Below are 13,427 nucleotides of genomic sequence, written 5' to 3' on the forward strand. Positions count from 1 at the left end.
TCTTCCATCTAATAGTGTTTTTTAATGAATATAGAATGTTCACTTCCGCACCTCTAGAACCCAAGTTGAATAACAACTTTAGAGAACTTATCAAACCAGGCATGTGGAGATTGTTTAAGTGAATAGATTGCCTTTTTAATCGACATACGTTCTCCCCCTCAACCACATAACTTGGTGGTTAACTCATATAAACCTCCTCTTCTAGGTCACCATTTAAGAAATGACATTTCTAACATCCAACTGATATAAGGCCCATTTAAAATTAGCCACAAGGGAAATAAGAACCCAAACTAAATTCATCTTGGCCACCGGAGAGAAGATCTCATTATAATCAATTCCATATGATTTTGTATAACCGTTAGTAAATAACTGTGCTTTATACTTGACCACAGTCCCCTCTAAATTATACTTCAATATAAATACCCACATGCACCCCACTAGTTTCTTGATGGTTGGAAGGAGGTCAAATCGTAGGTTGAATTTTTATACATGGCTTGTATCACTTCATCCATGGTAGTTTTCCATCTTAGATCTTTTGAGGCCTCTTTATGATTGCTAGGAACATCAGAAGAAAATGAAACACAACTAGAGGACAACCAATTGGTGGATTAGTAATTTGAGATGGGATGTGAAGTGGATGGTGGACGAGTAGTGGTTTGTGGTTCTTTTCGAAGAGCAATTGGTCAGGTGTCATATGGAGGACCAAACACTACTAGAGATGATGGAGGAGAACTTACCTCTGGAGCGTCAAGACATTGCAAGGGTGAGTGGTTGATAGGATGTGAGAGATATTGCTCATGTTGTTGCTCATCATATGGAAGGTAGTGAACAACGGGCACACTAGATTGAGAATTCTGCTAGAAGGTGTAAAACCAGGAGGAGAACTAGTTGAGAAGTATGGCTAATCCTCAAAGAATGTGACATCAATGGAAATAAAGGTTTTTTTAGAGTAGGTGAGTAATAAGCATACCTATTTGAGTTTTTGAATACCCCAAGAAAATACACTAAATGTCCCAGAGAGAGAATTTATTTTGGTGTGGCTCCATATTATGAAAAATGGGAGGTGCATCCAAACACACATGGTGACAATGGAAAGGGCGAGACATCAAGAAATAATGTAGAAAAGGGTGCCTAACCATGTAGGACTCTAGAGAGAATATGGTTAATTAAAAAATAAGTAGTAAGAACTACATATGGTCAATAAAATGTTGGAACATTCATAGAGAGCATCATAGACCAACTAACTTCAACCAGATGTTTGTGATTTCTTCCAATCACAACATTTTGTTGTGGTGTGTGGGCACATGAAGACTGGTGGATAATGCCCCTCTTTTGACATAGGAATTGAAAATGAAAGAGAAATACTCTTTTGCATTATCAGATCGAAAGGTTATTTTTTTATGTAACTTTGGTCTCCACCATTTTACAAAAACCATCAAAGATAGGCCACACTTCAGACCAATCTTTCATCAAATATAACCATGTAACTCGTGTATGGTTATCCATGAAAATCACAAAATACTTAGTTTGAGAAATATTTGGGACATTGACTAGTCTCTATAGCTTGGAACGAATTAAAACAAACTGACTAGAAACAACATTGTTTGCCTAGGATGAAACATAGATCGATGATGTTTGACAAGCTCACAAAATTTGCATGACAATTTAGAAAGAGAACAAAGGGAAGAAATAACTTCAAGTTTGGTAGAGAAGGATGACCCATCCAATTGTGCAGTTTGGTTGCCTCTATGTTTGAAACTGCAAAGACTGTCAAGTTCGGACAATCCATAAAGTAAAGACGTCCTCTCTCCTGACCTCCACTAATCTCCTACTTCATTTTGTTAAATTTATGGAAAAGAGAAAAACTTCATTGACTTGATGTAATCTTAGTACATGAACCCCTCTTTATAATAGAGGAAAGTAGAAGAGTCCAATTACAATTAAACTTCCCTTGTCCCAATTACACCCAAACTCTAACACTTAAAGATAAGTCCTAGCATAATTAAATAACTCAACGGAAATAGAAGAGTAACATAACTAAAACACCTTTAAACTGAGACTATTCTGTGAGATTCATGTAAAACTCCACCATATTAGTTTTGTCTCTGTGAGACTTCTTATTCTGAGAGTCTTGTAAGAGCCTTCCATATCTTCTCTTCAACAATTTTGATGTCCTAACAAACTCAATGAGATGGAAAAAAGGTAACAAAGTAATTAAGTCATTTTTTTAATTGACTAATAAACACAAAACTAAGTGAAAACTGAGGAACAAATAAAACATCGTGAAAGAAGGACACAAGGTGGATGTAACGATGCCCTAAATTTTGGTTTGAGAACCATCCGCAGTGGATATAAACATGTTTGTAGTACATGGTGACAAATTTGACAACTTATTTATGAAACCAGTAATGTAAAGAGGCACCTAAATTAATAATCCAAGACGGAAAATTACCACCAAAATGTGAAATCAAGGAGAATACACCTGGAGTGGCAATAATGGCTAAGTGGCATCTTGAGGAGACGTCATCATATTTTCGAACCTCCCAAAGAAAACAAAGTCTTCTTCCAATAATGTCTTCCCTTTTGAGGACTCAGTAGCCACCTCATTGTGCTCTGGTGTGGTAGGGTGGACACTTTATCAGCCTTGAAATAATTTGGTTTTCCATGTAAGTTTCAGTATTTTTCGACCAAATGGCTATTGAGGCCACAAGAAGTACACTTCTTGTTCTGACCCAAATTGGAGGAATTGAAGTTAGAATTGCTTCCATTTATTCATCTACCTCTATCATTCATTTTATCACCTCTTCCTCATCCTTTGCCTTGGTTGTTACTTTCCATTCCGTGAGAATACATGGCAGAATTGTCTGCCTGTTCTGACTGAGAGGTGGATACCTTGACTAGTATCTGAAGCATAGCTGCATATACATCATTAAAAGAAGGTTTGGCTGAAGAAATTAATACTTGAGTTCTTGCAACATTCAAAAATGGTTTTAGATTTGCAAGACACATTGTTGAGACAATCTTCTCTTTTCTTTTCTTGAGTAACAACATTTGTTGAATATAGTTGAGTTACAATCCATTCTTTAATCAATCCTCTAAATCAGGCAAAGTATTCATGATGATTACCTTCACGCTATGTTTTATCCATCTCTTGAATTATGTCATAAATCTTTTGTACACCATCAGGAGTAGAATATAATTGAAAACAAGTGTCCCAAATATCCTTAGTTGTGCTAAGATGAATAAAATTGTTTGCAACCACTTCTTCCATACTATTGATCAACCAACTTATTATCAAAATATCTTCTTTTAGCCGCTTGTTTGAAGAGGTTTTCATCCTCTTGCATAGGTGACTGATGTAAGTGGCCATCAAGGTCTCTAGTGATTAGAAACCTTTTAACAGATTGTGACTCTAACATATAATTGCTTAAACCCTTGAGAAGAATCATAGTGATTCTCAAGGGATCATGTTTATCAAATTCAGCATATAATGAAGAGGAACATGAGTTACATGAAAATTCAGCCATGCTTAGAGTAGATTTAAATCTTCAATTTCAAACCACACACGATGCTAAGAACTCAAGGAAACAAACACTTCAAACTGATAGAAAAAAAAAAAGACATGCAACAAGGCTGGAAATAAGTGAACAAAACACACACTTGAGACTTATAAGGGGAGCTTGATCTTGAGACTTATAAGGGGAGCTTGATCATTAGACTTGGGACTTGACCAAAAAAAAATTCAGAAAATTATCTCACAAAATCAGACATGTATATTGTTGAATCAATTAATGATATCAGGAATCAAACATTTTCAATTAACACCTCAAAATACCAAAGACAAAAAACAAATTAACTTGTAGGACGATAGGCTTGAAGAACAACCTTTAGAAGCAGCCTTTAAAACCAGCATTAGGCACTTTCGATTCCAGCAATTAAAACAAAACCTTAATGCTGGAAAAATTAAATTTAGGCCATGAAAATACTATGACCTTGAGTTCCAAACAAAGACTTCAAACCCTAACTTAGGGTTTCATTGATATGAAGAGCTAACACAACTCTTATTAATGGAAGACAAAATCTATAACATCTTTAATAGGAGGAATTATGAATTTAACATTATGGAACATAAAATATATATATATATATATATATATATAGATAAATTGACTGCAAAAGAATGCAAGAATGGCCCACTCTTGCGGGTCCTATACCTCATCATATATGTCAATTTGATTTGCAAGAGTATTATAAGATTTTTAAATTATGTTAAGTAATATATGTTACTTTTTAATGGAATACTATGTTACGGACTACGATGCTACGTTAAATAGTAAAACATTACCATATTTACTCTGTAGTGGAAAACCTAGGTTTGGGAGAGTTGGGTTGGTTTGGACTAGGAGGATCCGGTTTAAGGAATAAATGTGGAAGGGTGATGTCTTAGGTTGGGCTTAACATTGGCATTTTTCTCCACTAACTATGAATCGTAAATTTAACATATTATATCTATGAATGATGAATTCAGCCTCGATTAACATATAATCAGTAAATTTTCCATCATTAACTATGACATGTGGCGGACTGTGGTCGGTGGAAGGGGTCGGAAAAACTTGAACTCGACTCCGATCCTTGATCACAAAACCCAAAAAAAATCTGAATTATCAAACACGACCCCAACCCTGATCACCGTCTTTAAAACCCTATCCCTATTATATACCCATAAACCAACTTAAACGGGAGCCATCTCCACCCCAACCTTGTAAACCCAACCAATCATCTTAGCCCCCAACCAATCATCTTAGCCCCGTTTTATATCTTTGTCTTGTCATTAGATTTAGTTTGGGGAACCTGTCCGAATCCGAAACTCATTGAGTTTTTTTTTTCTCAATCTTGTCCTCGACACGTAAGGTAAAACCAGAAATTCGAACCCAGAGTTTTTGGGTAGGATCGGATAGAGTTTCCACCCCCTAGTGAGTGGTCTAACACTGACCCGTCTCACTTCCACTTGTTCTACGTGTACCCCACCTGGTTCTCACAAGCGATCACCTGTCCCACTAATGGTGATCTTCCGATCAGGTATAAAAAGAAGTCGTTGGACGAGAGGAATATGTGTCAGCGTCTCCAGCAATGAGAAACCGACGCGTCAGATGTGAGTAAGATAAGGCAAGGACGTATAGCCTTTCCTGATGGCATTTCGTTTTGTCGGAGAGCGAAGGCCGTTGTTGGCTTGTTGGAGGACGGTAACGTGGACGTGTACACACCACATAACATGAATTCCCGTTTTTCTTTGTTACTTGAGCGTGCGAATAACTACCTTTAGGAAGAATTGTGTGGGGACAATTCTGTGTCCGCCTTATCCTTTTATGACTCATTTTATTTTTTTATTTTAAAATTATGAAATAGAAAATTATTGTCAATTTTTTGTTTATACCCTTGGTTTTTATTTCTTTTCAATTCTGGTTTAAGTTCCTTTTAGTCACCAATTAGATCAGATATATGATCTTAAAATATTATAACATAAAAACGTTTCGATTTCCTATTGTTATTAAACTCAAAGTTGGCCACACACAATTTTTCTACCCTTCAAAATTCATATTATCACTTATGAAATGTTACAATTGACTATATCATACTTATAGTAGAACTATAATTACCATTATATCATTTTCATACTAAAAAAGTTTATACAACACAAAATGGGCTTCAACCATTAAAGCCTTAGTGCTCCTAACTGAAATTTTATATCTTAGAAAAAACTAGAAATATTTTTCCTAAGATACCCATTTCCGATAAACTTTCAGATAAAATCCTATTAGTGTCTTACTAGGAAATTATATGAAATTTTTTAAATTTTCTATAGAAAATTAAATAGGCCTATTGATGTTTTTTTCAAAGAAATAAATAAAAATTAATAATCAAACTCACACATTACCATACCTATCCGATACATTTTTAATAAAATGTCACATATAAAATTTAAAAACTTTTTATCTTAAAACAAATTTCACTCGTAAAACTCAAGCCAAACCATTAAAAAAAAAATAATAATAATAAAGTGATGAGGAAGGTCATTTTTTCCACCTTGCTTTTCATGAGTTGAGTCATCTCTTTCAAAGAGACGTCACATTTGCGTATGTCTGGCCTAATCAATTTGCTCAGGCATGTATATGGCCATAATATTAAAAATTCAAAAATTTACCCCATTTTCTAAATAAATTTTGATTTGCCTCTCAAGATGCTTTACTTTAAATGAAATCTAATAAGATCAAGTTACTGACACTTAGTTCCTTCATACCAAACATGCAAATTTCTCAAAGAATTTGTAAACTACTTCTTGAACACCAGCCTCATCCTCGAACCAAAATCGCATCTCAAACGTCCATAAAAATATATTAACAAACTCTTTCACTTATCCTATTAAAGCCTCACTAACAGTTAACGGAAGAAATACTGGACACCCCCTAACCAAAGCAAAATTTAAATTCATATCGAGGATGACAATAGCAGAAGAAAATAAACAAAATACTTAACTTCCCACTTTTTGTGCATTCCTCATGTAGCTGCAATTCAAAAGAGAGGGAAAGAAAGCAACAACAAGCTTTATTGTTTCACCTTAACACTAAGCAATTAAACTAGAAAATAAGATACACGACTTTGGTTGAACACAAACCGGGTTGATGTTCTGACAATGGTCTACTATTCTTGTAATGTTTATGTCAAGACCCAGCTCTGTGACACCATTAATAAGGCTATAGAAAGAGAGCAATGGCATAGTGTGTATCCAAAAAGGAGCACTTCTTCAAATATTGTTAAATACTGTGAAGATATCTCCATGGATGTAGTCATTATCCACCAAGATAACCAAGAAATAACTTCTTTGCATCTATTAAAAAGAGTGCTCATTAATGAAATTGGTGACAATACAAATAAAGAACAAAGGTAGTGAACAGGGATCAGTAGATTAAAGTTTGAAACAAACAAAGAAGTTAAAAAGAAATTCACATAACCAATCTGACTTAGAAACAGGCTTAACTTTCATGACCAAGTTCATAGAAAAGTTCAAAATGTTGCATGGTTATACACTGTTTTAGATCCAAATGGATCAAGGATCAGAGAGTTATATCTATCAAAACTCCTTTCTCTAACCTTCTCAGAGGCCAACCATTCAATTTTTATATTTCTTATATTTATACTAAGAATTCTGGCAACAACTCTTTTTTTATGATACTGTGGAGCAGGTGTTAGGCAATAGTAGCAACAACACCGAGGAAGATTCCACCTTTGGGCCCCCTTAATGCAATCTTCCTTCTCATTTTTCTCAAAAAGAATAACAACCACAAAGATCTCATCTAGCTAAAACGGTTTTCTTTAGTTTCAAATACTTTCAAAAGCTTCTTATTAGACTACTAAACACTTGAAGATGCTTCCATTTGGCCTAACCTTCTCAGAAATCCTTTCTCTAACCATCTTAGAAATCCTCTTCTCTAGCCTTCCATTTGGCCTTGTAGAACACTTGAAGAAGGTTAGAGAAAGAGAACGTCAAATGGAATAGCTAAGAAGAGAAGCGAAGATGCTTTTGCTACTGCTGCTGCCATGGGTAATAATAGTCATAACAATAGCAAGTATGCTCTAGAAAATGAGTAACTGCTTAGGTCACAACCAACTGAACATTGAGGAAAACTATACCAGTATATGGAAGAAACTTAGAGCTAACTTGTACACTAGTAAACAAAAATCATCAATGGTACCCCAAGACCTCACAAAGAAACGAACAGATGTAAAACAACGCATAGGATCAAAGAAAAATGTAGAATAACATAGTAAAATCAAGGGATATAAATCAATAAAGCATCAAAGAAGAAACCACCTATTCATTGAAGGCCAAAAGATAACATAAAAAAATTTCACCAAATTTAGAATGTCTATGAACAAGGATAAACATAGATAACTAAGATAAGATAACAAAAAGAGGAGATGAGAAACTGATAAAATCATGACTATACAATACAATCATGACTGCATTTGTTGGAAAAACTATCTAGTTAGCTTCCAACATCAACTGATGTTGTGGACATGTCATAACTCCATATTTGTCTTGGATCAAGGGAGAGTGTCTCTCTTCTTGTTCATTGTTCTCTATAGATAGATGTTTAAAGTGTAATAAACCATAAAGATCAATTTGTCCAAGTCAATCAAAACCCAAAATAAAGAAGTTAAATAATATCTCTCACGTGAAACAGTATTGAATCAAAAATTACTATGGTAAATAGATTCCAATTTAAATATATACGTTGCATATAATTATATATACATTTAATCCTAATCACTAAAGGTTATCCTGACGATGGGGTTTTTCCACCATTCATACAACCAATCAATTACTCCTCTAGATGTACTTAAAAAGAATGACATTCATAAGAAGAATAGACTAATGCTCCCACAATAGTTCTCATTAGCCTTTAACTAATCAAATTTGTCATTATAACAACATGACCAACATTAAAAATCACTAACTCCACTACATTTCAACCCTTTTGACAAACAACCCACAACCAAAACTTACCAGAAGAGGATCCATATCAATCTACATCTCATGTAATAAAACTTTGCAGCATTAAATAAAGTCAAACCTTATAAAATTGAGTTCAATATTTTAATATCATTAGCTTTACAAATTTAGAATTTAGTCCCAACGAAGCATTAGACAAAAAAAATAAAAAAACTCAATAGGAAAGAAATCTATAACAGTCATTAATGCATAGGAATTCCATGGCATCAACTAACATTGTTAATCACTATAAGCAGGGTTACAAGACTAAACATCACTAACCTCGTCAAATTAGAATCACGATAACTAACTCATGCATAGGAATTCAGAAGCATCAAAACTAACGTTGCTCATCACTACAAGATGGGTTCCAAGCCTAAATATCACTAACCTCGTCAAATTAGAAACATAAGTCCTCGTTAGATACATACCTTGTAATTGGACTCACTGGAGATTAAGATTCACAAACCAATTTAAATGTTTATCCTCATAAACAAACAGTCTAACACAACTCAATAAATCTCGTCTACAACAATCCCTAACTCATGAACTAGAAAATTCAAAACATTTACTGGTAAAGATTAATCGTTAAACAAAGGACTTCAAATTTAGCCTTTCTAATATCTCAAAACACACATTCTTTCTTAAAGCTTTTGCTTAGATTTTTCAACAAAAGAAGACCCTGAGATTTCATCAACACCCTCACATATAGTGATATAAAAAACTAGGAAGTAAAGGTCAATTGTTATGTAAGTTAGCTCCTCAAGTTTCTTCACGCTAATACGAGGTAAACTAACAATATTTGATATCCTTGCTAATGTAAAGTTATCATATACAATCACCTCATGAGTTAGAACTCATCATCCCTCTACTCACTTCTCTCTTTTAAGGTGAATAATTGATCATTGCAGAGTTGTCCACTCAATCCTACATTCTAGCACTCAATTTTTGTATGAAAAATCTTTACCCTAAGATTTTTTTTTTAGAATTTATTTGGCCCTTGCCTGATCAATATGATTAAGATGGTCCACTCTCTAGTTGTCCAATAAGAAATTCCACAGCAGGGTTCACTTCTAACACTACTAATATCCATCTAATTTGAATTTAGAACCTCTCCACCAAATGTAAAAGGAGAATTTGCAACTGAAAACCTATGTAATGGCATTCCTAATATATACCACAAAATCATTCTCTTACGGCATAACTCGTTCCATTAACTCAATATGGGCCGCCAGGGTCTTAAATATCTTCAACCATTTTGCAATTAATAGGAATTTCATTTCTACAATCAGAAACTTCCATATAAGCTTTAGTTATATACTAATACCCCAAGCAACCTCCATTTTAAATCAAAAGTAAAGCTTATTTTCACTAAATAAAATAGAGCAGCAATTGAAAGGAAATTCATTTTCATGTAAATGAAAAATTTCCTATAAACTGAAATCTACTATAGTAAGATTAGAGACATAAGCCTCCAATTTCCACCCGTTTTACAAGATTTTAACAGAGGGAATTGAAAGGTAAAAGAAAATTTTGAAGCATTGCTTATGGTTATAAGTATACTACACAAGGTAATCTCCACTTCAAATCAAGGACAAAACCCCCTTTCATGGTATCAAATAACCGATGGAAGGAGGATGAGGGGAAAGGTTGTCGCTTTCAATCGAAGGCAAGTAAAAAAATCTCAAACAAAAGTAAAAAAAAAAAAGGTATATTATACTATTGTAAGAAAAAAAGTGCAGCTAAGATGATACTTCGATTGCTGATTCATTACTTTGTGTGCTAATAGACGAAGAAGATGGAGAAGCGTATATGTTTTGGATTCTAATTGCCAGAAGGAAGTTATATGACGGGATTGATGAAGATCACAGACAAAGGGGGAAAGCGATGGAGAGGAGAGGGAGATGGAGGGGATGGAGAGGAGACGAAGGAGAGGGAGATCGAGAACAAAAGAGAGAGCTGAGAGAGGAGAGAGCGTCATGGAGAAATCTGAAGAGGAAGATAGAGTTGCAAGAACGAATTAGGTCAAGACATCGAGCCGATTAGAACCCGAAGATTTTCCAAGCAGGAAATTTCCGGCGTTTGATGGCTTCAAAACCATAGTTGGAAAATCAAGTATTTCTGAGTAGATATGCATTTCCTAGAAAAGTCGGACACTAGTGAATCAGAAAACACATTTTTACTTGGAAAGTTTTTTCTTACTTTTCCTGGAAAAGGAACTAATAAATAAGTAAAACAAACTCTTATAAAGATATTTTAAACATCTAGAATTTTAAAAATAAATAACATTAAAAAATATTGAGTAGACAATTAACTCTCTGTTTAACAATTAATTTTCGCTTCCTAACATTTGTGTACATTTCTCCTCCGCCTTTGTAATCAATATGTGCACACTACCTTCTATTTCCATTTTTACATATCTCTGACTGCTTTTCACCGGAAAGAGTAGAAGACCCAAAAGAAGAATCACAATATCAGCTTCTTGAATTTGTTGATAATTTTACTCTCCGGCTTATTTCTTTTTCCAACTCTTGCGCCCCTCCCACTTCTTCCAGTTCCTACAATCCAAAGGCCAACAGCTCTTCATCTTCCACTCTTTAAACAACAAGTGCAAAAACCAATTAAAACATTAAATCTAGAGAAGCTCACTTTTGGCCCCAAGAACAACCCGTAAGGCACTCCGTCGAATTTATCAGAGTGATGGATCTGCGACGAAAAAACCAAAACACATAAATAAACAGAGACGAAGAAGGTTCAAGCTTCTCCGACAGATGAAATAAATAGCCGGACAATGAGAAATAAACTTTACTTGGTGAGCGGCGGCTACCCTCCGAAAATAAGGGACGTTGGTGATGGGACCCACGGGGAATCTCCGATGGACGAGGCCGTCATGAACAAACATGTACGCCATCCCGAACACAGTAATGCCAAGTCCCTGTAATTACACGTAGATAATCAAAATTTTGTCACTCGTTCCGTGAACAGGAGAAAATCTTCTTTTTCCAGACTCAGAAATAAGCGAGTAGTCCGGGGTCTTCCAACAATGCTTTTCATGGAAGGCAATTGGAACCCCGTACAAGTATTCGACATTCGATCATATATCATTTGAAAGAATCAGACATTCCGATTTCTATTGGAAGAATCTAGTACACCTTCAAGAAAGCAGCGTCACATCCTCTAATTAAGGAGATACCACAGGCTAACCAATGAGCATGAGGTAAATCAGTGAAAAAACAGAGATGAGAAAGAGAGACTTTTACTCACAGCTCCAAAGCAGAGGCCAGGGACTAGGCCTTTGTTAAAAAATCCGTAGGAGAGGAGACCAATCGCAGGAACGGCATTTACGATCGCGAAAACGTCGTTGAGTTCGAACGGACCTGCCCTCGGCCGGTGATGAGACTGCCATCCACAACAAAACGTCACGCGCTGCAGTGGCCACTCTGTAAGAAGGTCAAACCAAAGAGAGTTTTAAAGGAAAACTAACCTCGTGCATATGCCACAAGGATGCGTGCCAGAGGGCCTTATGAGCCCACCGTGCCCAAAACTCCATTCCCACCTGAAAAAGTAACAAAAAAAGAAGAAATTTTTAAACAATAAATAACATGCTTTGAAGAGACCCAAATAGCTCTGGCTACGATGGCGATAACGTCATGGGGACATACAGCAGCGCCCACCGATAGAGCAAATGTCGCAAACATCTCCGAGATTGGAATCTCACCTCCCTGTATCAGTAAAAGAATGTCTTCAGAAGTAATCTTAATTTACTCATCTTCAAAACCTCGATATCGAGAGGAATAAAGCAGATGAACCAAATGGTAGCGGAAAATAAGATCAGGCAAAGGACCTCAAATTGCCACCAGAATCTGTAGTAGACGGCAGTCACGGCCATAGATGTGATGCCGAAAGTGGACATAACTGCCGCTACGAGGTAGGTGTAGCGCTCCGATTTCTTCCTGGCGAATTTCTCTGCCAAACGGTCGCTGAAGATCTGATCCGCCTCAGAAAGGCCTTTGCTTATGCTTATGCTCTGTTTTCCTTCTTCGGTAAGAATAGCCTCTTTAGGTTCCTCAACGAAACAGACGGTGAGGACTCGTCTCTTAGTTCCGTCAGCTCGACGGATCGACGGCAAGGACCTGGGAAGGATAGAGGGCTTGGGTAAAGTGCCAAAAAAGGGATTTCGACCAAGACGACAGGTTTTGAGGGTGGGCGCCGCGGCAAGTCCGGCGGCCATGGGAAGCAGACACGAGAAAGCTTTCAAGGAGGAACGAGAGAGCGGTGAGCTCCTCTTTTATGGTAAGAGAGCAGAGGGCCGACATGTTGTTGTCATCCTGCAGGCTAAAACGCATGGAGTAGGAGCGCCATAGTTCTGTGCACGCCATTGGCATCACATCAATATAATATTGCCACTTTATTTGGTGAAAATTACAATAAGCCCTACATCTCCTTCCTCGTGCCAAACAAAGAGTGTGCTTTGCCGAGGTCCACAGTAGCAGTTGCAAATCCCGTCTGGAAGGGCAGTTTACGTAGTTTTAATAAGAATCTAGAGTAAATGTCGAAAAGTGAGCGGGAATCGTGTGGCGGAGGTCGGCCCAGCGAGTACAAGAAACAGAGAGGTGCCACCCCAGCCTTCACTGCCTCTCATTGTCTCTTGCGTTAAAATCAAAGCATTAAAAAAATTGGGCTTGTTTCACTTATACGCGGTATTGGTTCAAGTTATAAGATTAGTTATTTAAAGCAGCTGACTTGGATTTTTTGGATCTTGATACAAGATGACAACAAATAGGGTAGGCAACAATTCATTTTCAACTTGTAATAGGTTGATTTTTCTATATCATCCTCACCTTGCCAATAATATTATAGAATATAAATAATAAAG

The 13,427-nt window shown here is 36.2% G+C and overlaps 1 protein-coding gene across 1 annotated transcript; it reads right to left on the bottom strand.

Annotated features, from left to right (window-relative positions):
• Positions 1-10,804: 10,804 nt before the first annotated feature.
• Positions 10,805-12,820, bottom strand: LOC137934102 (beta-carotene hydroxylase 2, chloroplastic-like). The gene is made up of 7 exons (XM_068778332.1): positions 12,396-12,820; positions 12,214-12,273; positions 12,036-12,107; positions 11,816-11,950; positions 11,361-11,486; positions 11,201-11,257; positions 10,805-11,109 (listed from the first exon to the last, which is right to left on the bottom strand). Exons 1-7 carry the CDS (start codon positions 12,780-12,782, stop codon positions 11,026-11,028), a joined length of 921 nt encoding a protein of 306 aa, XP_068634433.1. The 5' UTR covers positions 12,783-12,820; the 3' UTR covers positions 10,805-11,025.
• Positions 12,821-13,427: the final 607 nt, after the last annotated feature.

Source organism: Aristolochia californica, unplaced genomic scaffold (genome assembly GCF_029961685.1).
Source record: "Aristolochia californica isolate CCGP_79_NKW_82.1479 unplaced genomic scaffold, dmAriCali1.0.hap1 SCAF_6, whole genome shotgun sequence".
In the NCBI taxonomy this organism is placed as follows: Eukaryota; Viridiplantae; Streptophyta; class Magnoliopsida; order Piperales; family Aristolochiaceae; genus Aristolochia; species Aristolochia californica.